This window comes from Opisthorchis viverrini, assembly GCF_000715545.1.
Source record: "Opisthorchis viverrini unplaced genomic scaffold opera_v5_258, whole genome shotgun sequence".
NCBI lineage: Eukaryota > Metazoa > Platyhelminthes > Trematoda > Opisthorchiida > Opisthorchiidae > Opisthorchis > Opisthorchis viverrini.
The window spans coordinates 95732-119842 of NW_008751915.1; the positions used below are offsets into that span (position 1 = coordinate 95732).

Here is a 24111-nt window from a genome sequence, read left to right on the forward strand (position 1 = left end):
CTGAAGATAATAAAGCGGTAAATGATCCGTGGTAGCCTCGAAGCAGACTTTTGGTTGAATAGCTTCGATCGTATGTAAGGAATGACTGTGGCAGTTGGTAACAAGAATCATGCTTAATAGCATGTGCATACCTGCATTAACTTGTTCCTGTCTAATTGGATAGATGATTAGGACTTTGAACACGACCGAGCGAATACTGTAATTTCCGTAGAAAATTAAGGCGGTTCTAAATGACCCCTAAACCATTAATTACCAATCTTATCATCCTGGATGATCACGGATACGTAAAAATGATAAGCATGGATTGAATGTGGAGAAACTTGCTTCAACTGGCCCTCCGTCGGAGATACTTGTGCGAATATCAGTTCTTTACGCCAGATCTCACAGGTGTCCCAAGAAGTAAGGCAAAGATAATTACAACACACACAGAAATTGATTGTTCGGTAGATGGGTTTCAATTTCATCGGTAATGCTTATCACCCAGGCGCAGATACGTAAGTGTAACCGCGCTAGACATAAGCACTAGTTTCAGCGCGGAAAGGAAGCATTAAATAGTATAGAAAACACTTACTGACGACCGAGGCGAAAATTTTCCGGTAGAAAAAACTATTTCTGCTTCGTCGCACGTTGAAAAAACGGATTAAGATATAATTTCCGCTAACAAAAAGTTGCATTGCGGCATTCTCCTTCCGTAGCCAGTAGTGCTTTATCCAGGTTTTTGGGAACTTAGAAACAACTTATGTGAGCACGTATGTTTACTAATGGTCAACTTCGACGATCCTACTTCTTACAGGTAGTTCGGTTAAAATTGTATCTGCATCAGAAATATGGCTATGAATTAGGAAATATCTTTACAGATTTTGCATAAATATCTGTGCTTTACGATCTGCACGTATTTTGATGATATATGGATGTCCAATGTAGGAAAAGCAGGTTTGCTGGCTCTTCAGAAAGAGTGCACAGTCAGCACGTGTTACCATATTTGTGATGCGAGAGTGTACCAAATACTGAAGGAAGGTGTAAAAAGTCAGCGGATATCAATCATTCCGCTCAACGGAACATACTGCTCTTTAACTTGATGGAAACCTTCAGTTAGTCAATGATGGTTTTCGCCCTTATTGCAGTTCATCAGGTAGGCGGAGTCCGCGATTTTTGTCAACCTAATGTTTGACTTGGTTGCCGCATTACTTGTGGAAAAACCTGCTAGTTGGGCTTAACGAATTCGTTCGTTTATTTCATGGGAAAAAATGAACGTTTTCTAATAATCGACTGTAAAATGAAAATTTTTACACGTATTGGACAACAAATGACGCTGTATGTTGAGGGACTACTCCCCAGTATGACCTTGGATGAAATCAGATTAGTCGCCTTTTAGCTTGGTGGTCGAAGTTGCGGCTGATGTGATAAGTGTTTTCAGCAGATTGGATTCTTATTAAGTAGTCAACGTCCTTAGTGATCTCCATCTTGAAGAAAACTCTTCACAGAGCTGCTTCACAGCTGCATTAATTATGGACTGACGGGCTGGCAAATACACACTGGACTGTGGTGTCACTAGTTCTCCGCTTCAGTCGTTTAAGTATATTTGGTGAAGCAAATGCACTTCAAAAACCTGTAGCTTTATTTGAGAAAAAGGAGCCAAAGCGACTGTCACACCCTTTGTAGTTTAAGCCTCACTCCAGTGCTCCAATAGCTGTTAAATTTAGCAATACTACTACGTCTGGCTACATCACAGTTGAGACACTTAAAATTTTAGTCAGCTAGAGGTTGCAACAACATATAGTCAGCCACTTAGGTAATGTCACATATACTGGCGACCGACTCTGGCGGTTTTCCTTAAGCTCATGGAGGGAGATTTTATTTAGAATAATTAAATATTCTTCGTGTGACAAAATGCCATACTCCTGGTTGTGTTACAGTCCACACTGAGCTGCCCAAAATGGTGAGATTCACCGGGAGGTCCGCTGTCTTCGTCCTTGTTCGGTCTTTTCATCGAAAAGAGTATGCAGTGTACTCTTCGTGGGATAATGACTCTGGGTGTTGTGATACTATATGATGGAACAGTGAAGACCAGGATTATGCCAAGGACATTTTTTTTATATTTTTGTCCACCAGACGTCTTCACAAGGTAATCTAATTAAGACATTAAATCTAGCCCCGTATTTTGACTCGCAGTTTGAATCTGCGAGATGCGCGGGTCTATTTCAGGGACTCCTAGTCCAATGAATCCAGTTAAAACTTCAAAATGAGAAAGCTGAGTTTATTGATAGATATAGTTATCTTTGCAGCAGAGTGAACCGTGAAAAGCACTGTGACAAATGAGGTCCGTGCAAGCACCTCTGAGGCACTAATAATATTTGGCAATTTGCATAATCTTTTGCGTCAGAAACGAATATCGCTGAGGTTAAAGAACCATGTAAGCTAAGAGACCGCGAGTTTAGATATAATTTGGGGCTCCAAAACTGGGTATCTGTGATCTGAATAGACCGGTGTGTTTTTTCACCGCTGTTTCCACACTATAGCAACATAGCATTAGGTAGGTAGTACAACTGGGTAGTGAGTCGGAATTGGGTGTTGTTGGGGCACCACCCACCGAAGAAAGTATTATTTTCAAGGAAAAATCAAAACTAGAACTGTCAAGTACTATATTATCGGGCCTTTTTAATTGTCCTTGCATGTGAACATTACAAGTAGCCGAGTTCACTGGCGCGTTTGCCGTTAGTTCTTAGCTGGACTGTGCAGTGATACTAGCCTTTCGTGCACAGGCTTGTGTGAGATGAGATCAGTAAAGTGCGTTTTGTTCAGCATAGTTGAGTGTCCATCTCTAGGTTGATGCTTACAAGCGTTTACTCATGCGGGTCTGGGAGCTCATTTATTCCAGTGTCAACGAATCTTTTCTTATTGGTCTCTTTCCCTTCCATTTCCTCTCATTTTTGGATAGGATATTCTTCCTTATTGATTGTGCGGCATTTTGGCGTCAGTTCTGCTCTTTGCTGGTGGCCCAGACTGAATAAATCTGTGTTTACTTGTACTCTGTAGACGGAGAAACACTTCGACTGCGCAAAAAAATTAAATCTTGTTAGCCGTGAACAGGACCCAGCAGTGTGTGGTAGCGACAAATTCCAAAATCCCTAGACCGACCGGTCTCGGGTTGTTTTGAAACAGAGAGAGAAAATGAGAGTTCTGTTCACCATCAACCATACCTCGAAAATTAACTAGACATGCGGATGCCGGTATTTCAAACCCGCGTAAGTAGTTTACTAAAATTTCTTATCCTTGTCATAAATGCCAACATTCCACGCTGTCTAGACAAGGAAGCAAAAGATTGTAAAGAACTAACTCTTAAAAGAATAAATGTGTACCGAAGTTCCATTTTGGTCATTTAGGAACAAGGTGCATCCTACATGATGATCGGAGTGCGATAACTCAAGGAATTCTTCCTCCATTGAGCGATATATTTTTACTTGGGGGGTGCTTATTTGTTTCTCGTAATTAGCTCGTAAGCTGGTCCCAACAGAGAAGCCTGTTTTATCTGTGGCAGAGACTATTTCGCAATAATGTAATGTAATGTATACTATATGTATACTATACTATGTACTATATATCCGGGAACTTTCCGCACCGCTAAAAGGCGTAGCGCTATTTGCTTTCACGTGGCACTCATCCTTTTGTTGTAAGGTTTTCGGTTAAACGTATCGGTTTGCAGGTTATTAGTCTACTTTACGTTCAATACGAGTAAAGTTCCGGGTTACTTTACGGGCAGGTATTTAGACGTGAGACGAAATCCCCGAACCAATCGCAAGCACATCACGAGTGTTCTAATAATGTATCAGGAAAAGCATTAAATTCGATGGGAGCTCAGGGTTTGCACTGGAGCTCTTTGAACACATAGCCTGAAGAGAAAAATCGTGGATTCGGTAACATTGAAATCAACTCGATAAGTGGATGCTTTAAGAGGGACTTGAAAATGTTTGCCATACATGTTTTAATAGCTGGATACTAATATGTAGCAATTCCTCAAGGTCGTCCATCCTACAGCCCAGAGGCAGAAACAGTTGCTTTTCTGCTGTAAGCGAAAGTACATCCAGTTCGGTTTAATGGCCTGCATTCTCTCAGTGGGTTGGGTGCTGCAAACCGTTGGCACGTGATTCTCACGTGATGTATTCGCAGAACTAATGTGGCTTACTTTGGGAAAGATCGTCAAGGCAAACATTCTGGACCTTCAAGTATGGGGGATTTACTTAGTAACATTTCTATAAACATTCTGGAGTGATTTTCTTCATAATCTCATCATCAAGGGCAAATCTATTTTCCATTTGATGATAAAGGCGAAGCTGCCCTGAGTTCTAATGGTGAGGTGATAATAAATAATGATATATTTTTTTGAGAAGTGAGGAGCTGGTCGCGTAGGATTCTAGCTGGTAGTTTATTGAGACTGTTCGAGTAGCTTCAGGAAAGCTGGACTATTTTCAATTCCAAAAGGTACACCGGAGATGAGCTTTTCCTGGTTTTATAGCACAGTCACACATGCGCACTGCATTTGGAAACAGGATTCGAACCATTAGGTTACCGGCTGATTTTGACTAGCGACGCTTGACAGTTCTATTCAAGAATTAGATGTGCGCATAAACAAATCAATAACACATCGAGCTGTGGTTGGATCACATAAAGAAACTGATCAATAGATAACCTACATCAGGAATGTATTCCAGCCAGGCTATAGCGATATATCTGGGACACATCAGCTGCACCGAAATAATTCTATTTGGCGTCTTGATAGCAAGCAGCAGCGAGTGTCGTGGTTTAAGTGTTTCTCAGCAACTGTTGTTTTGATGAATCAAATGAGAAAACCGGATTACGGCCCATTACATGTTGGTAAAGGCAACAATAAACGTTCAGAGGTCTCATTTAGCTCCAAAGTTTTGATTGGTTCTTGTTCTAAAATATATGCTGTTGTTTTCTGCTGCCCCAACAGTATGAAAGCGTGTACAGGATTTTCCAAATCAACTCTTGAATTTTAGTGCGCAGAAACTAGAAATAATAAAACCTGTATGACCCTAAACTTAGCATTTTGGAAACGCCGTAAGTTGATCCGGTGTTTGAGACTGATCAACATGTTTGGGTGAAGGAGTCGTCGCAACTTATGTTTAAAAACTAGTGGCTGAAACATCGCACGGTCACTCAGCGAACATAAAAGGGTTGATGCAACTTGTGGCTTGAAGTAATTTAGCATATTTGGGACTGACAAGAGGCCAACATTTCTGTCCTTGTTGATTGTAAAAGGCTTTGGTCAAACATTTTTGATCAAACAGTTTTTTTATCTCTACATAAGTGTCATTCCCCTCTCGGTTTTGGCAGCTATGTGAGACCCGGTTTGAAAGCTGCGGGGCAACGGCTTGACAAAGAACTTTTTTATGACCATGCGTTTATTCCAGATCAGAAGACGAAGGATTTTTATTTAATAATTTTTCTGCGAATGAAATATTCGTGAATCGCGTATCAGATAATTTTTCGGTTTATATGGCTTCTCCTGGTTGTACGGCCACAGGTCAGCGGTACTTTATAATTGAAAATTCCCAAACTGCTAAAAATAAGGCTGATTTTCATAGAGTGAGCTCACTTAAATTCCGAAATGAGGGCCCACTTAGGTCATTATCCGTTTCCGTAACTTTCAAGGCATGATTGTTAGTTTGCGGTTCATACTTATAAAAGCATCCTCTGATGAAACACAATCTTCGTCAAGGAAACAGCGGAAAACTTTTCTACACTTTTTGTGGACAACTAAGTGGCTCGCGAGAAATATAATAACCAGCACATGGCGCATCTGCTCGTGGGATTGACTTACACTCGTTCTGAGCTATTGACATAGCGTTAGGCGACGGTTGGGTGTTAAGCGATGCACAACTCATCTTGAGATTTACCCTTATTACTAGCAGACTCTATATTTCAGCACCATCATTATTGTCCTCTGTGCATCTTGTGCCAGGGTCAATTAACTACCCATGTGCTGCACAATGATGTCAATGACAATCCTATTTTGCAAAAGATCAGAATGTTTCACAGCTGTTGAGATGTATCCAACTGTAAAGAATGCAGTGAGACTGGTCTGCTTGTGGTAAAGCACCGGGGTAACGAACTCAGACTATATTTTACTTAGTTTGTAGCAAACGTAAGAGTTTGAGAGTAAGACTGCGAAGTTGTCTGGAAGGATTATATTCACAGAAATTATTTCAAAAACATGGCTTTTCTCTTAAGACCCTGTAATTTCTGCTTTAGCATGTCGAGGTCGACTAAAAATACCGATGCTCTGTGCATAACCCGGCCTTCCCAATTGTTTTCTGTGGAATTCGTGAAACAGGATTATTCACATCCTTGAATTCACAAATCTCCACCGGTATTCAGTTAGATCTTTAAGATCTGGCGGACGTGAGTACCGTTAGGTTGTTTGTTGTTCAACACATTGATGCAAGCGAATTTTGCGATCAACGCCTATTGTCATCGGACTATTTCTGACGCGTAGACTTAAACGTTTGCATGGCTATATTTAAAACAAATCCTCTGTAACTATTGAAATGTGATTTGTACAATTCGTAAGTTGAACTGCGTGATGTCAAACCTGGATAATTGGCTGTAACGACGTTTTCTTCTGTCAAATCAGTTTAGTAGTAGTCAGTCTCTCAGTTTCTTTCCGCAGCACGAATCGTATCGGCGAAATTAACCACAAGTTTCTCAAACAAACTACAAGCAGGTGCGAAGGTGCGGCGAAACTGGGTTATTCTGATTAATGTAGTGATGGACTTGCATCAAATTCACGTTTCGCTGAGGGTGAAAATTATCGGTTTAGTTAAAAACATCCTGAGCACCCTCGTGGTAGGGAGATTTTTGACCGATCTTTTCGGGGCCAAGCTAAAAAACTGGGTCGAAACCTGACCACACAATGCGAAGAAGGAAATCTAGTAACTGACACGTTTCTATGTGTCGAAAGCGTAGCAAAGCGCGGAAAGTCACGCATCTACAAACTTGGAACCAATAAAGTGGCTATAAGTAAACAATCACGGTTGAGCGCTGAAAATACAAACAACGGTGCGTACCTTTCGATGGACTTGCACTCACGACGCCACAGTTGTACAGTCTAGTATCCCAACAAATGTGCTGGTAAAATTTCTTCCAGTGAAAAATGCCTCCTTTCTTATGGGCTCGGCTGATTATTGATGACTGTGCAAAGTGCAATTGAATGTAGTATTTTGGCCCCTCAGAGCAGATCAATCTCTAATAATTCCCCGCTCTAGTGATGAATGAGAAGAATCATATGGAGGATGGAGCGGGAGCCTTTACATATTTTGTCTATGGATCAATAAATTGCTGTGGCTTTTACAACTCAGCCTATCATACTGCGGACAATGTACTGCCTGCATATATGAGGATCGGATTTAGTGACAGAAATTATCACACACGGAAAAGCTTGTTAAAAACCCACCGAATTTGCCACATCAATGTCCACCCTGGAATCGAGTAGGTCAGCCAACTTGTGCTTATTTCCTGTTCTTGCGGCTCGTAAAAAGCTCTGCGTGGCATCTGCCGACTGTTTTCGCGATTTTCCGCGTTTGGATTTTCGACGCGATTTCGATTTGGGCGAATCACAAGTGGTTGTTTGCATGAAACCAGTATCATCACCGAGTAGAGTGTTAGTTGTTTTGTTAACCCCAGAATTGGTTGTTTTGGAATGAGTATCCGATGCAGCAGGGTGTCCGGTATCCGGGGTCCACGTTACAGGCCAGGTTCGTAATTTGGAAGAAAGTAATTCCGTATCACGAGTTTCGACATCGGATGTTGTTTTTTCAGTTTCAAGGGGTTTTGGAGGAAGAGAGTGTGTCCGGATGCGGGGTAGTTTTTGGGGGAAACAAGCAAGAAGAGAACAGCTCAGACTCCGATTTTTACGTCTATGCATTTTCGTAGGGAAAAAAATTTGAGAAATCAGAAGTGACTCTTCACTCTGCCAACCTAGATTATTGTAGCTCTTAGAGCTACGTCATGCAGGTTCAACAGAGTGTGAAGCTGAATTCATTGCACAGGTTTTAAATGTACACCGAATGTAAGTTAGTGTAGTTAACAGGCACTAACACGAGAAACGGGTGAGTGTGCTCTGCCGTGATAATCATGTGATCTACCAGTATCACACAACAGGCTGCGGAGGTATTGACAGGCAAATAGCCTGTGTTGCATTTGCCACAGGTTGTCTTCAACTCACTGTGCTAGTTGTTTAAGTGGGAGGTTAAGTATACGGGGATAATGATTTTGGTTATTAGCGTGTCACCGTTTTTTATCAGATTATGTTTCGTTGCGTTAGTCGCTGAAGCTGGAATTCTTTTGGATTTGAATCAATAATTGAGTTGAAACCCAGTGTGATGTTGGTAGTGTGAGGAGATTTGGGTTTTTTGTAGAGATTTCGTCCTGTAAGTGAAGCCATTCTACAATGAAAAGCTGAGAGGCACTGTACAGCTGTTTCAACCTTACTGGGAATCATCAGCAGTGCGCATCTCGCGAAACTCCAGAGAGTCTCAAACCCGCGATCTCCCGGCTAGTAGTTTGAACACCTAGTCGTTCGGCCGCTCGTTAGCGCTTTATTAACAGGGACGTTTCCTGTGTGGCCACCAACTGTAAACGGAGTTGGCCGCTGGTAGCAGTCTGCCGCGAACTTGTCCACCTCGCCTACGACTAGTGGTCATGCCACGAATGTATTTTATACGCCTGACTTTAAGCGACTGGTCGACAAGCCTTCACTATTTAAATATCGGCTGTGATCATTTAACTTCGAATTCTAACACAGAGCATAAATTCCGTTCACAGTTGCTAACACCATTCCAGCCCTTCAACTTCCTGGTGGGCATTGGTGCTCTCATGATGGCCAGTCTAATTTAGGTCACACGATTATAATGCCAGAAGCCTAATCTCATCTGTGGGGTTAAATCACTCGAAAAACGTCCGAGTGTGATTACACTCGTCATTGTAGAGCCGAACTCCTCACATTATTTGACATCCAACTATGCTGCAAGCACAGTTCTGACCAGCCAGTGACTAAAACGGGAACACTGAAGTGGGGCATAGTCAGTTTGTTCATCTGCCTTGTTATCAGTGCTCGTGGAGAAGTTGAAAAATGCCATGAAATTGGCTTGTGATTTTATTGTAGGTTTACTGCATAGTTCTGACTAACCTCATAGAGGCTCAACAATTTGAATAGCTCATTCCGCACCCCGTTGTACCAGCGGTAAGTTTCGTCAAGAAAACAACGCCTGGTTTAGATGAACGTTTTGAGATAATGTAACGTCTCATCTAAAATGAACGATCTTTCATCCAATTGGAAGGTTGTCGGGTGTCATAGCTTCTGTAGATTGTAGGCAAACGTTTTAGGTTTTTTGTGACTCAGCTAAACCTTTCGTTCAAGGTCTTAGGGCGGGAGAAGCTACAAATATACAGTAAGTATTCATGTAAACAAATGATCCGTCAATAGCAATAAAGGCAAGCTGTTGTGAGATTTCTTTTTGCGTGTTCCTCTTGTTTTGTCTATTTGGACAGAAACAACCATATACAATGATTACAACTCCCACGAGCAATAATCGATAATTCTTCTACTTGAACCTAGACAGAACGCTTCTTTGGTCTTCAACCAGAATTCGTTCTGAGGAACGCCTGACCGCATTACGTGGCATACCCTCATGAATATGAGTACGTGTTCTAAACGGGACCACCCCGAAAATGGTAAACATACAATGTCAGATGGTGTATAGAAACAGTATAGTGCACTCTCACGAGATGTGCGTTATATAATCTATATGAACTTGGAAAACGTCTTCCGTAATATCTACATGTGCGAATCCAGATGAAGTAGACAAAAACTGAAGGTTCCTAAGTTAGTTCTGTCCAGAGAGTAGAAACTTTGTACGTCCAACTGGGTCAGCTCATTTGCTTTGAAAACAAACATTTTGAACGTCTGCTAAACTTGTTCCATTTTGAGTTTTCTAGTATCGTACAATGAGTAGTGGATTTTAGAACTCTTAGCAACCTTCCCAACTAATGATTTTTTTAAACGTTTATAGTGCAAAATCTATTTTTAGTCACCTTTAGTGTTGGAGCAACGAAGTTTAATTGGCTGCCAAAGTCATTGCTCTCGCTGGACGATTGGCCTGTTTGACATCCTAAAATAATAGTGGCCTTGTTCATTTTACATCCAAGCTCAGTCATGTCATGCGATTACCTGGTATGTCATTTTGATCAAACCATACTTTATCTGGGGAAACCGTGGCACATGCATAAGAATAAGCTGTCAAATCGACAATAATTGACTTTGCAGCTGAATTGACAAGTGGAAACAGAAGCGCATAGCACTTTGGAGATTGACAGGCACTGAGCATTAACGCGATTACTGAACCGATAACCGAAGCTTCAGCCCGGATCATTCGCACACACAAGAGAAGAATAGCAAATGCGTACTACCACATTTCGTCTCAAGTTGCGAAACACCGTGTCATGTGCACGGTACAGATTGAGTTTGGTGTAATCGAGGAAAATGTGTTGAGCTCTAAACTAATCTATATTACTTACAATAATCAAGATTACTCTAGAGCAGCAACGAAAGAATGCGTTCAATGAATAAGGTAAACATAGTCCTCAAACTCACGATGGTTCGTGATCTTCTCTGTACTCTGGAAGCCTGCTGCGTGGTCATTCCTGAAATAACTTTCTCGCGGATTCACAGGAATAAGTGATCGAGGAGTAAATATTTTGGTAGAGGAAATTCCTATCCAAAACTAAAAACACCACTGACGGCGAACAAATCTTGATATTAGGTTTGAAGCTTGCGCCAGGTCGAAACAAATCCTCAACTTTCCTAAAGAGTAACGAAGTCTACACGTATGACCGTTTTTATGGGTTTTTTCGTGCACTGCTGTGGAAGGTTAGAGGGACAGACGGGAGATCTACACCTAGTAGTTGGTTTCAGTGGATTGTTAGCGTTCAAACCATGTGTGCTGCGCGCATTATCCCGGTGGACTGGGCAGGAAAGATGCAACAAAAATCAATAGATGTGCGCATGTTCACCAATCTACCGAAAATGGTGTATTCTAGCCGCAAGTGTAAGCTTGTCGCTTTAAGATTGGCCGGTGGTTTGTGGGACATTCTCTGAGCTATCGCTATGATGTATAACTGAGTTCGTAAATTGCCTCAGACATTCTGGTCGCATATTTCACTTTATTTACCCGGGTGAAATTGACTCTATATGGATTTCAATAAGGTTTCAAAAATTTGGATAAAACTTTATCATCCCTGTAAGGTAGTAAAATGCTTCGGTTTGTGTTACCGCATGAATTCTCAAAACCAAATTACGATTGATATTTTCATCCGAGCTTTCTCAGCTATCAACGTTAATCACATTCGGCACAGTGCGTTGAATATTTTAGGAAATAGTGGTCTGTCTACCGGCAAATTGGTTATCTAGTCATTTGATATTATAAATTAGAGAAACTCAAGACGTATCTCCATAAAACCTTTAGTTAGCGATATTAGCGATAACTAAAATGCAAAAAAGTGGGCCCAAAGTGTGTTCTGTGAGTGGGACATTTATGAATGGTATTGTTATCCTTTCATTGTGAGCTATTGCATTTAGAATATTCCCGATAAACGGGTTAGTTTGCACCTTTTTGAGAGAAGAGCAGGATAATGCACATAACTGTATCTGCAAAGAATGGGTGCATGAATATATATATACTCAGTGGACACTTGACAAAAATTATTGAAGATTTTTCGATGGCTAATAAGTTGCATCCTGAAAGTGCAGCAGAGCATCCATACGTGCTACAATTAGGATGCTAAGAAGTGACCTATCTTCATAGGCTAAACAGAGCTCATTTTAAATCTCTTTGTAAATGGGCAAAACAGCATGTACGGGCTTTAAGCGATCAACGTCGCCGGAAATGTGCAGTTCTTGTATTGCAAATTCAGGGTCTCGGGCGTGTGTATATGAGCGAACGCGACAATATTTACAAGATGCCAGCCGTTTTGATCGGCAAATCGGGGAGGTTCAAGATAGATAGTAAGAAGCGGACCGTCTACATGAGTGAACATCTCGTTGGTCGCCTAAAACTACCAAAGACCCAGGTGTACAATACGTCGCATTACAGACAATGAGAATTTAGTACCTGCAGGAACATTAATCCTTCCGTTATGTTGGATTTCAAAAATGCCCAAACTTGGCTGGTCTTCAGGTGTGTTGTTTGATCGTGCTACCAGAGGGGACTGTGCGTGTTGGGAGTATGCGAGGTTTTCTAATTCAACGGCCCAGTCTTGGTGCTTTAAATTGAAAAAAACTACGTCATTTTGACGTGGTAGTTGTATTGACCAAGTAAAGCCAACGCCACTGGATTGTCTCCAATACTTAGTTGATGAGTGTGAAGGAATTGAGACTCTTGCGCTCCTTCAGTATTCTGAATTAGGTCAGCGGTATGGTCAATAAACGGAGTTATTATGGGTTCACCAACAGGACCTATCTCATCCGAAATCTCTACCGGTAAAATTGGACATATTCCAATAATTCAGCCTTTTGTGAATATCACTTATATGGGACTACAATAATGGTATGTTTGAAGTTACTGATTCTGAGTAGTATAGTAGCTTTTAAATCACGGAAGTCAACTATGCATGCACACTAGTCAAACTGACTGCAAAACACTGCCCTTTTCCGGATGCAAATCTAAAAAACGACGGGAACGGAGAACAGGCGGCTTATAGAAAATCTACACAGGTCATCCGGTAGAAAAAACGTGATGATTTTATTGTTATTTTATATTAGCAGAACATAGCTGTCTAGTGATTAGTCCAAAAGGATTTTCCAGCTTTGTCTGTAGACCAAGAAATCGCACCTTCAACAGGGGATCTCGTCCGCAGTGAACTATATTGGAAGGCATAGGCATTTGATACCAGTGGAGGGGAAGCCACTCACCAACAAACAAAGACTAATATATATATATATAATGTGCTTAGACTTGAAGTGATTCATAGCACTATACAAACTGGATCACGCGGATGAAAATGCAATTTTGCTAAGCCGTTGTACATTTCACTAATGCTGAGTATGAACCTCAGATGCAGATAGTTGGTCATCCCCTTATTCATGCAATCTGCCCGCAATTCACGTAAGCATTATCGTTTGCGATACCAGATGCCTGTTATACAGAATACTCGAGAATTCTTGCATATGAGAATTTAAAATCCATGAAAGACCAATTAATAGTGAAGTGTCATCAGACTTACTAGGTTACTGTTATTCAAAGCCTCCTGAAGATACTTCAGAATCCGACATGGACTACGACTAAATCGATCATTACCAGGACATTGAATCTAACATTGCATAGAAGCAAATAATTTGCTCAAAATTTTGTGCGAGCTATTTGTAGTCCATCTCGGAACAAATGCCAGTCTCGTCCCATTGTCATTCTGATTGCCGGATCTCTATTCTAGCACTCTGCTTTCCTTTGCGATTGTTTAATAGTTTACTAGCTTAGTAGCAATTTGAGATTTGTCGAAAGCATATATGTCCGCTGGAATTCTTATTTCAAATTCAATAATTTATTAGTCAGTTCACAATTAGCTGGTGAGCCATTAGAATCCCTTAGCTGTGAAATTCTTTAACTGGTTTTCTGCAAAAAGCAGTCTCGTATTTCATTTGGTACGATATTTGAGATACCTTAGTGAATTTTCTTAACAAAACGCATTACTCATAGGTTAGTTGAACATTCACTTCAATTTCAACAAAAATTCTTCGTTAAAAGGTACATTTGGAATTGCTGCGGTCCATTCCAGAGAAGCAAACATTTTTCTGGACACATTGCCATTCTATTCCCGCGTTTACACTGCGGGAGCAATACTCTTGAAAAAATACGATTTTGAAGTATCAGAAATTTGATGGAAGTGATATCCATAAAGAATGCGACAACTCAAAGCAACCCGATTAGGAGTTCTTGAGGCCAATCATATCTGACCAGCCTTTGAATCTCTTAGTCAGACGCCAAGCTTTCCTGCATTTCAATAGACCGTCATTAGCAATTTGAGTTGATATTGCTATAGCACGCACCCGAAATTGAGCTGAATACCCATTCACTGCATTCTCAAGCCACAAGAAAAGCACACCGTGTTCTAGAAGGTAACGCAAAATCTACATTTTCTGGATTGTATAATGATTTCGTTTGGCAAACCACTACCAAATTTCTCCAGAGACACACGAAATTCTAAACTTAAGTGCAAAAACGTTTAACTATTGATAGGCTCACGGTCAAACAAGGGAAAACAGAAACTTCACATAAGGGCGCATATATTCACACATGTGATGACTACTTGGCTTCCGCTGCTCGGTCATTCTGCGTTGTATTTTTGCTGATAACACTAATCGTATTTATGCTTAAGTTGGTTACAGTATCCATAGTCCCTCAGTGTTCATCTGTGAAGCAAACTGAGTCACAACCAACCTGGTCACTCTAGTTATAAAACGAAAATCCAAACATCATCCAAGCGCATTGAGGTTCGATAGCCCAATAAAAATCCGTTCGCCCAGTCACAATATATTGAGCGCTTGCAACAGTTCAGTGCCTGTATTCTCCAACAAAATTTTAAAGCGATCCAGTGTGTTGGGCTGTATAAATCACATGGGGCACGCAGATTACTCACGTTTGACAATTTTTTTTATTCGAACTGAGGCTGAGTTGGGCCTCTGCATGTAACAGAACATGCTACTTATATTTAGCGAGTAGCACAAGAGGCACGTAAAAATGTGTCGTGGATTCCGAGCTATATTCATTCCTGTTTGCAAAACGGTACCAGACAATGTGAAGATTAGAGGGAAGCTGGCCGGTATGAATAACACTGCCACTAATTATAAAATTTCTATTTAAGACCTAGGTGGCAGACGACAAATCGAATTATTTTTCTGGAACACTGAGTTGCATTGTCATAAATTTGGAAGACCGTAAACTTTCCTACAACAGCATAGTTAGACCTACTTCGTTTGAACTTTCTTTCCTGTCTTCCAGGCAAAGACTCCTTAATCCTGAAACATGCTAATAATCTCCCGACCACCCCGTCAACTGTGAGATTCGTAAATATTCCAAGTTCAAGGAAGCTTTCTTCGGGCGAATGAAGTTGGGATTTTCACTTCTTTAGAGTGATGTCGTTTCGCCCACTGGGGAACATCTACCGCACTTCTCCAGTAGTGGTTTCACTCATGATAAATAAATAACTGCGAGCTGTTGAAGATGTTTGGGCATTTGGATAAAAGTCATTAAAGGAGGGCTATAGAACTCGAAAAAATAACGATGCTCCTTAAAACCGGGGGAAATAACGCAAGGGTACGAATCTACTGTTTTCACCGTTAACAATCTACCACAATTTCAAATGATGAATGTCCTAGCACAAGAAAAGTAATCTTTCATTATTTTGGCCCCTTTTAGCAGGTAAGAGAGCATTGCACGCAGATGAATTCAAGTGGCCTTCTTACTTACGTGTTTTCATGCCTGCCTTTATATTATCACAAATCAGGAGCATTCGTCTTTGAGACCGCCGTAAACGAGTATATCTATGGAAAAGTAGAAATATTGATCCATCTAAATTAAATAAGGAGGCCTACCGTAAAAGAAGTGGCCCCGTCATACGATGCCAGTATATTGTTTTATCTGAAATACGTCGGCATATATAAAAATTATCTGCATCGGTTTAAAAGTTCTGGAAGTTTTTACGGGTCCGTAAATCAGCGGGAATGTCCGAAATTCACTCTGTCATAGCTGAGTGAAACGAACACTGGTATGCAAATTACCTCAAAGAGCACAGCTAACTAAATCGCATTTGATTAATTGACAGAAAGATGTTTTGTTTTTGACCGAATCTGGAACTCATCCGTTTTACAGAGCGTGCTAAACCTTCGGGCGAATCGCCAGATTGTAGATGGAAAGTACTACGCAAAAAATTTTTTCGTTCGTAGTCTGTCAGCAGGCCACGAATTCAGAAATTGATGGACGGTTAAAAAAATTAGCCTGATTGCATCCCACTCATGGAGATGGACCAGGACGATTTAATGGCATTCTGCTTCTACCCAATTACTCGGCGCCGGATGGGCGTTTGTAGCATATCGATGTTATGAGCAGACAGTCCGTATATACTCAACGCACCCACACAATTCGTTCCGCAATATCCGGACAAAAATTCCCATGTGTAGTAATACGTGGCAGTAGGGGAGCGTGCCAGAAAAGCGCAGCTCCTATAGATGCTTCTAATGTTCGTTCTTCTCCAGTGAGTATTTGGGTGCTAAATTGTAAAGTTTCACGCAACTTATAAAGTGTCTACCCAACATGTCCCTACATGACCCCATACTGACTAGCCAAAGTAAGACTACCACTAATTGGTAAAAATATCACTTTATGCTAACTCAGACGCATACAAAAAATGACGCGCTGGCAGCGTCGATCTTTTTAGAAGACAACATACAAGTTTGGTGGACGTTTGCAAGAGGTTTTCGGCAAGTTCACTGGAAGAATCAACCATTAGTGAAGCAAGTAGATAAGTGGTTCATTTAGAGAGAATTACAAACCTCATTGCTAAATGGAACTACTTGCGATTTCTCCTAGAAAGAGGGAAGGGAAGCCAAACAACATTGTTTCATCGGAGATGGAACTTTAAACCTATTAAACATAGAAGGGAGTTAGTTTGAATAGGAGACCGTTACGTACGCAAGACTGACGCTGCTCTTATAAGGCGATACTGTGTTTCACAAATGCAAAATTCTCCGGCTGACAGCGTAAAGTGTGAGTTGCTTCAGGTACGCATTTTGTACGATCTACAATTTACAAAAATGATGATGCTGATGAAAAAATCTAAAGACTCAAGGGGGCTGAATTACGACTAATGTGGAACCTAGTCTTGAAAGTTCGAAACATGAACCTCTGTGCTAAAAATATTCTTATTATATCTTACGATTTAAGGTAAGGGATGCATTGTTTGCCTTCCCCAAATTAGCAATTGGATGGACAAACTTTCTTCGCAAACATCCGTCGAATGTCCGAAATGTTTTGCGCAATTATGTTACCATCTAGAAAAGGAAATTGATTTCAAAATGTTTGAACGCAGTCGCTGATTTGTAAAAAAGTCACCTATAACGACAAACAAAATATTGCATCTAATTGAAGGATCTTATCAGGTGTTTTCTCAAACAGAAGAAAAACCTTCATTTGCGCTCTGTGTTATAAACGGAGTGACTTGCAGCGTGTGGATGTGAATTTAAACTGCCGTCAACCATAATATAACAAAATAACTTCAATCTCTTGAAACATATCTGTGTTTTGTGTACAGCTTCGGGAAGCCTTGGAGGCTGGCAGCGTAGGCTAACTTCACAAAACAAAGTAAACTCCGCCTTTCGCGGTCGTACTTCCTGTTTCTAGTATACTTAATTAAACAAGTCCCTAGAATGCACCAGAATTAACCCATATGAAGTTGTCAGCCATTTCATTCTCTAACTAGACAATCTGTTTTTGGCTACTTTCTTTTTCGTGATTTTCATTTATTAACAAATACCAGCGAAAATCCTAAAGGTGTTTCAACCACTTATATGAGTGAAATTCACAGGAGCCTAAGTTTAGAGCATGCATGCTGATAAACCATGATCAAGAAACTTGTTGTACTCTTTTCGGATTGTTTTTACACATTTCACTTATGCGGCTATAACAGTATCCGATGTGAATTACGTGTATTCCGACTCAGCAAAATTCCAAAAGCCTATTGGAGAGCTTTTGATGAGTGAGGCGACCATCAGCAGGAGGATAGAATTATGGTATCAGCATACATGCAAGCTGCACGTGAAAGGGAGCCTATGTTTCACACTTGATAAACCCTTGATGAATGAAGAAAATTAGCAGACGGTGAAGTTGGAATCTTTGCGTTGAGTGCTGAGAAACACTATGATGCTGCTTCGTTAAAATGGAGGATTGGTTGGCTAATGTCACAGCTCTGTATGATGACGGTAAAAGGTAGCATTTTCCCATGATTTATAAATGTGTGTGCTTGGGCAAATCTTCATATTTACGAGGACATTGTAAGCGGTATCAACCGCAGTTGGATAATGAAATGACCAAATATCATCTTAGGTTTCTGTACGTGGAGCGCTGTTAGGTTCCGTGATTTCAACACTTTCATTGACACCTGACTGAAAGCAGGTTTGTATATTACCAACATCTGATTTCTTGTTTTGCTTCAGTCTAAGAAATGTTTCCGTACGTACTAGAATTCTTAGATTCTCCTTGCGAACAAATTTGTGAGATCTTGTTATTTTTCACCCAACTGCGTAACAAAATGTAAAGAGTATTGCCATAAGTTGAAGGAAACGATCCGTCGACGTAATCTTGTAGTATTTTACTGGTCTTTTTAAGCACTTTGCTGTAGTTGAGTTTATCGTCTAAGGGGTGGTGTTCACATTTCTCAGTCATGTTATTCCAAAATTACCATGACCACTGCATGATACTCGACGACAAGCTGCTTACCAGCCTGATTATAGTAATATTTCCATTGACCATATGTACTGGATGTCTACATTATTTTTTTTGTTTTGACTGGACTTTCAGCAAGCTGTCCAACACCTTGTCTTGGGATTGCTGTTGCATCTTCTTCCACAAGGTGTTTTTTATTTCAATTTCGTGTAAGTGTGGTCAGAACACGCCCATATTTACATCCGCAGAAGATTTTAAGAGGCTTCGAACCAACGCCAAACGGGTTAGTACACTGGACACTTGGAGGCCCAATTTGAGAATGCAAAGTCTCCATTAGAAATCCCAATATATTTTCGAACAACTAATAACATAACGGATTAGTCTCTATGTAACAGAGTTTTGCCTAAAGTAACGTGGACGCAAACTACTCAGATAAATGTGTAGCAGAAACAGAAAAAACGGCAGTGTGTCCCATCGTAATATTTATCAACGTTGAAGCTCATGAGATGGGTACCAAGATTTGATCATGAAAAGGCAACTTATGCAAATGTTGACAAGATGTTGGTTACATTGGCAGCGCTTTCCTGCGTGCAGCTAAGCGTAGTGATAACCGAAGTGTCGACTTGTTATTTAGTTCAAAAATTAGAATGATTTCGCAGTTTTAATGTGTGGAAGAAAGCTATTTTTCTGGACTTACTGAAACCTATCTCAGCAGGCAAGCTTCTTATCTGAACCCATTGCAAGACAAAACGTGTACGTCAATGCTCGTATTTCATCAGGTCCATCGTCATACTCTGAGGTAATCAGTCATCGGGTTCTCACCAACAGAATATTAGCATCACTGGGTATCCTTAGAACATTATTTACTTTGAGTAGGTATCTGAATTTGGGAGAGCAAATGCATTGCAAACATCCGATTACCCATAACATAAATGTCACATATAACAGCCTCGGCGTATCACTGCTGCCAGAATTCAGTTACGCTTAGCACACATGTTTATTGGTGATAAACTGACCGACTGACCAACTTCTCGGGCCGGTAAATAAAGCATTGAGTACATGTCCTGGCATGGCATGTTTTCATACGCGATTGTCTGAGAAACCTGCAATAACTTATAATTTAAACGCAACATGATGCTGTCTAGATATTGCCTCAACACAAATTATAATTGAGTGCAAGCTACTGCATGCAGCAACAGCTTACTAAGCAGCGCATGCTTCCGCCCGTCAAGTTGGATTAGCGAACACTAACATGTTTAAACAAGAGTCTGTGTACACCGTGCTGTCCACATTACTGATCTATTTTGAAAGAGGTGGCTTGATAGAAGAATCATAAAATTAGTTACAGTCTACAAAGCTGACCACTCCAAACAGTCATTAAAGTACCTCGCTTGGAAAAATTTGAACATGTACGGGATTATCTATGGAGTTCCTCATACTTGACTTACCAAATGTTACAGGCTACATACATTTGTACTTGTGGTATAGCAACAAAACGAATAGAAGCGACTTATGTTCAAAACTAAAATAAGGAAACTACTGTAAGATAAAAAAAACTTAGAAACGGTCGCTATACTTGGCTAGATTTTGTCATTTTTAAGGTATCTAAAAGCATGGTTCTCCCTTGTCCAAGAAGTCTTAAATACATCCAACCTTGCAGGCTAATCGGAAGAAAATCTTAAATCTTTTAATTTTAACCCTGTAATAACGAAAGGAGGTCGTTAAAAAGTCTGATAAACTCCCCATGATTAACCAGAGTATGCCTCCTTAAAATGTGCTCTTCACGTCGTTGCCAATGAAATACTGTTTTATCGTCACATGGAAGCAAGTTGTTTCTTTGAATTTGGTCGGAGTAATCAAGTGATTCAGTAACTTTTTAATGATGGGATATCATTTCGTAAAATTCAAATTGTTTCTGCACTTGATTCAGGTATCCAACTTGCTAACCGTTGTGGTATTTTGGTAAGGATACATGAATTCACCTACTCGCTACTTCAACCAAGCATCTTGGGGCTAGTAGTTGAGCTAATCAAACCGTAACTAACGCTAAGAAAACTAGGAATTTATGAAGTTTCTCGTTGAGTAGTGTAAACACATAAGAACAAAGCCATTCAAGTGTGAAAAACGTTTTTGGGAGATAAACTTCCTCGGGTTTCTCGGTCTTTATGCTAACAAGTGCTGGTGAAACCCAATGCTCACATCCGTCACATTCATGTAAGGAGATATTCTTCAGCGTTGCTATCTTTCATGTAAACTTTATATCAAGAGGAGCCCAAATGCAATGATCTTTAATGGCACATTCAGGGTGAGGCTGGTAAGAGGTTTATTTTTGGCTTCCAATAATTTCACCATCAATCAAAAGCTACTGCATTTAACAATGTTGGTGGCTGTAATTTTAGTCACAAACAAATGGGAACTCTAAACCAAACAGTTTGTAGATTATGAGATGATAGTTATACATACTTCCAGATGGAATGCTCGCATTTTGTTCTGGTAGTTCCCCTCTGATTCCACTATGGCTGCTAATTCTCTTTTAATATGTAAATGGAAGTTAACGAAGCTGATGTACCAAGTCACAAGAATGCTTATTTTAACATCAGTTTGTAAGTGCCTTTTGAAGTGTCGAATTACTATGCTGGAGCGTAATAATGCAAGACAACAGCGATTCAAAATGCAACACTCGTTCATACCAACGTATTCTAGATGACAGTGTACGTGGATTTTCCGTAGCGTGCAGTGCTACCCAGTAAGTCTCAGCGGAGCATTGTAAAGTCATATACGGTCACGGTACATATGAATTTCTAATTTGGCTGAGAATGTAACCAGTGCAGTGTAATCAATTCAGCTCTGTTTTTTCCAAGCTTATTGATCTTTCTTCCCACATCGCTGTGATTCCAACATGTTACTTGATTTATCCGAAAACGTCGCTGGTCGAGATCACGTGAGCTGGTCAATAGAGACCAAAACGATCTAACAATAATGTTGATTGTCAACATTATGGTATGAAGCCAATGGGTTGTACAATAATGCGAGAGGTAATGAGACGGCATGAAACCCACAAAAAGAAAGTACCTGTTATGTTACATCAGACGGTCAAAACTGTCCATCAAGCAGGGTATCTACTACCCATCGGGATAAATGCCTATAATTGAAAACGTTTGTTTACCCTGAGCAAATCCGTTTTAGGCCTACAGTGTTCACTTCTGGTTTTCGCATTTACAGGGTAGTCATGTGCTCCCGAGGAATGACGCTGTTGCTTCTCGGTGAATATATTTGCACCAAATATCCAGGTAATTGAAATAACGAATTTGAGTGCAGCAAAACCGTTTGTAATTACAGCAAAAAGATTATTCCCATCGGTTAGCGTGATTTCATGAGGAGAACAATTGTGAAAGAGTGATGTGCTGTTGCCTGCCTACGACAAATTATATTCCGTATGGCTTCCCTGAAACTCAGTTTCCGTATTGAACAGAGGAATTTTGTTGAGCTCCCTCTGACAAAATCATTACTTCTGGGCCGTAATAATGAACAGAGGTCATCTAAGACGCATTCTACAGTTTCCATCAGCTTATTCAGGTGTGATTATTTTAGTAGAATGTCATTGGATGTGCTCCTATGCGAGTAGATCATTGCTCATCCAACGTTGCTCAAAAGTCACTCTTCAAGGTTTACATAAATCACATACAAGGGATAAAATGAAATAAAGCGCTAAAGGCAAATTGCTTTAGCAAGAAAGTTGATAAGCGCGAGGCTTCCAAGAATGACCATTTGCTACACGTTTTGTGAAGACATTTCAGAGATTGTTCTCACTTAGTGCTAATGACAACAGTCTTGGAAGATGTGTTGTATGTGTACATGGTTACGGATGAAATTCTACCCATTGATTTCACTTCAAGTGAAAGAAGAAAGGTGAGAGATGGCTTTTTCTGCGGGTAACTTCTTCAGCCAGGAGGAAAGATTTACTCAGTTGATTCAAAAGTGTGTTGTTATGCAATGATCAGTATTTAAAAGGCTCTATCTCACGGGTCACAAAAGTGAGCCAGTGAAATGAGAGGAACATGCAGGCCAGGTTAACCAAAATACGAAGAAAATCTATTGACAGGGACTTTATTAAGCTGATTATCTTGGTTTTATAGTTGAACATCATTTTTTTCGGATATTCCTACTGCTTTTCATCGATCGACGTTGACGACTGGTGTTCAGTACTTCAATACAGTATGCATACTAGGGGATGTGGCAACGCAAGTGAAGTAACTTGTAAGGAGCCTGAATTATTGCTTGTTTCTAGGTGTGAAAGGTGATATCAGACGACTGCTGGGTAAGCAGTAGTTTGTGGTAGTTCCGCAAGCTACAACTGACACTCCAGTGTCTACACGAGTGCCCTGCAGGGATGTGACTTGTAAGGGAGAAGAATATTTCGTACTCACAAAGAGTATCGTTGAAGTGTTCAGAAAATTGTAAATTGCTTGTTTACTCTACCCCTCTCCAGATCTTCCCTAAGCACCTCATATAACGTGAGACTCCAGGAGATGCTTGTATACATTACTAAAAAACCTTAGGATTAGTTACCTGGTGATTATCTGCTTGCTATTCTGTTTGTTAATTAAATGTTGAAGGATTTGGATGAAATTTAAATGAAGCCGTCTTTGGCTTCATTTGGTTGCTGCGAGAGAGGAATGCGGCACCGAAGGTTGACCTGGCCTGGCATACATGTGATAACCGCACACCGTAAGATAAAGGTGAAGTGTAATTCACCATTATGAATCCAGAATAGGGCTGAGAGGATACGCGTTACAGTAGGTTCGAGGTGACTTTCATTAACATCCTTCAGGGGCTGCAGGTAGAATGAAGTCTTCTCGTGAGAAGTACCAACTGAGAGATAACTGTCATTGGACTCGAGCACTGCGTGACTGTCTGCTGTGCTGTTGGCGAAGATAATTCTTGATTTTCATTTTAGCCATTCGCATCCCTTGAGACGGAAAAAGGGTTACATCCGTATATTCATTCACCTAGTCAAGTCAGTATAAACAAATAATACAGACCAGATGTTCTGTAACGTGCCCTCAGTAGTCATATGAACGGAGCCGGCTTTAAAGAATTGCCAGCGCTGAAATTCCGGGTTCCGTTTGGTTCTATGTAAACTAAGGATATGATGAAAGTAGACTCGTTGATAATGAACCTGTATGCATAACCTTAAAAAGACATTCTTCCTGTTATTATCCGAACCAATTGTTCCGGCATCTACTTTTGACTGGTAAAGCGAGATAACACCGTAACTACCAGTTCCCTGTTTAGAGTGCAAGAAACTAAGTAGAAGAATAACCTACGCCTTAAAGTTATAAAAGTACATCATTACAATGAAGAAGAGCAAATAAGTTTGTACACAGTGAATTTTTATGTGTTCGTAGTCTGGCTATTAAATGAGACTGCCATAATCTGCTTCATCTTGCCAGATCACCTATAAATAATAGCGTCTTTTTCAGTGGCCGGAGATATTCTCAGTCAGTGGGTATTCTTAAAACAGACAAAAAGACAACCAACAAAAAGCAGATGTGAATTCCTAAAGCAATATCCTGATGCCATATGAGCAGAAGTTTTGGTC

At 40.4% G+C, this 24111-nt stretch overlaps 1 protein-coding gene across 1 annotated transcript in view; it reads right to left on the reverse strand.

The window, feature by feature from the left end:
• Positions 1 to 24111, reverse strand: part of T265_14770 (hypothetical protein) — a gene marked incomplete at both ends in the record, with an annotated part of 121095 nt that overhangs the window by 95731 nt on the left and 1253 nt on the right. The window contains one exon of the mRNA XM_009175154.1: positions 7475 to 7579. Coding sequence (XP_009173418.1) covers positions 7475 to 7579 — 105 coding nt within the window. The remainder of the gene's footprint in view (positions 1 to 7474; positions 7580 to 24111) is intronic.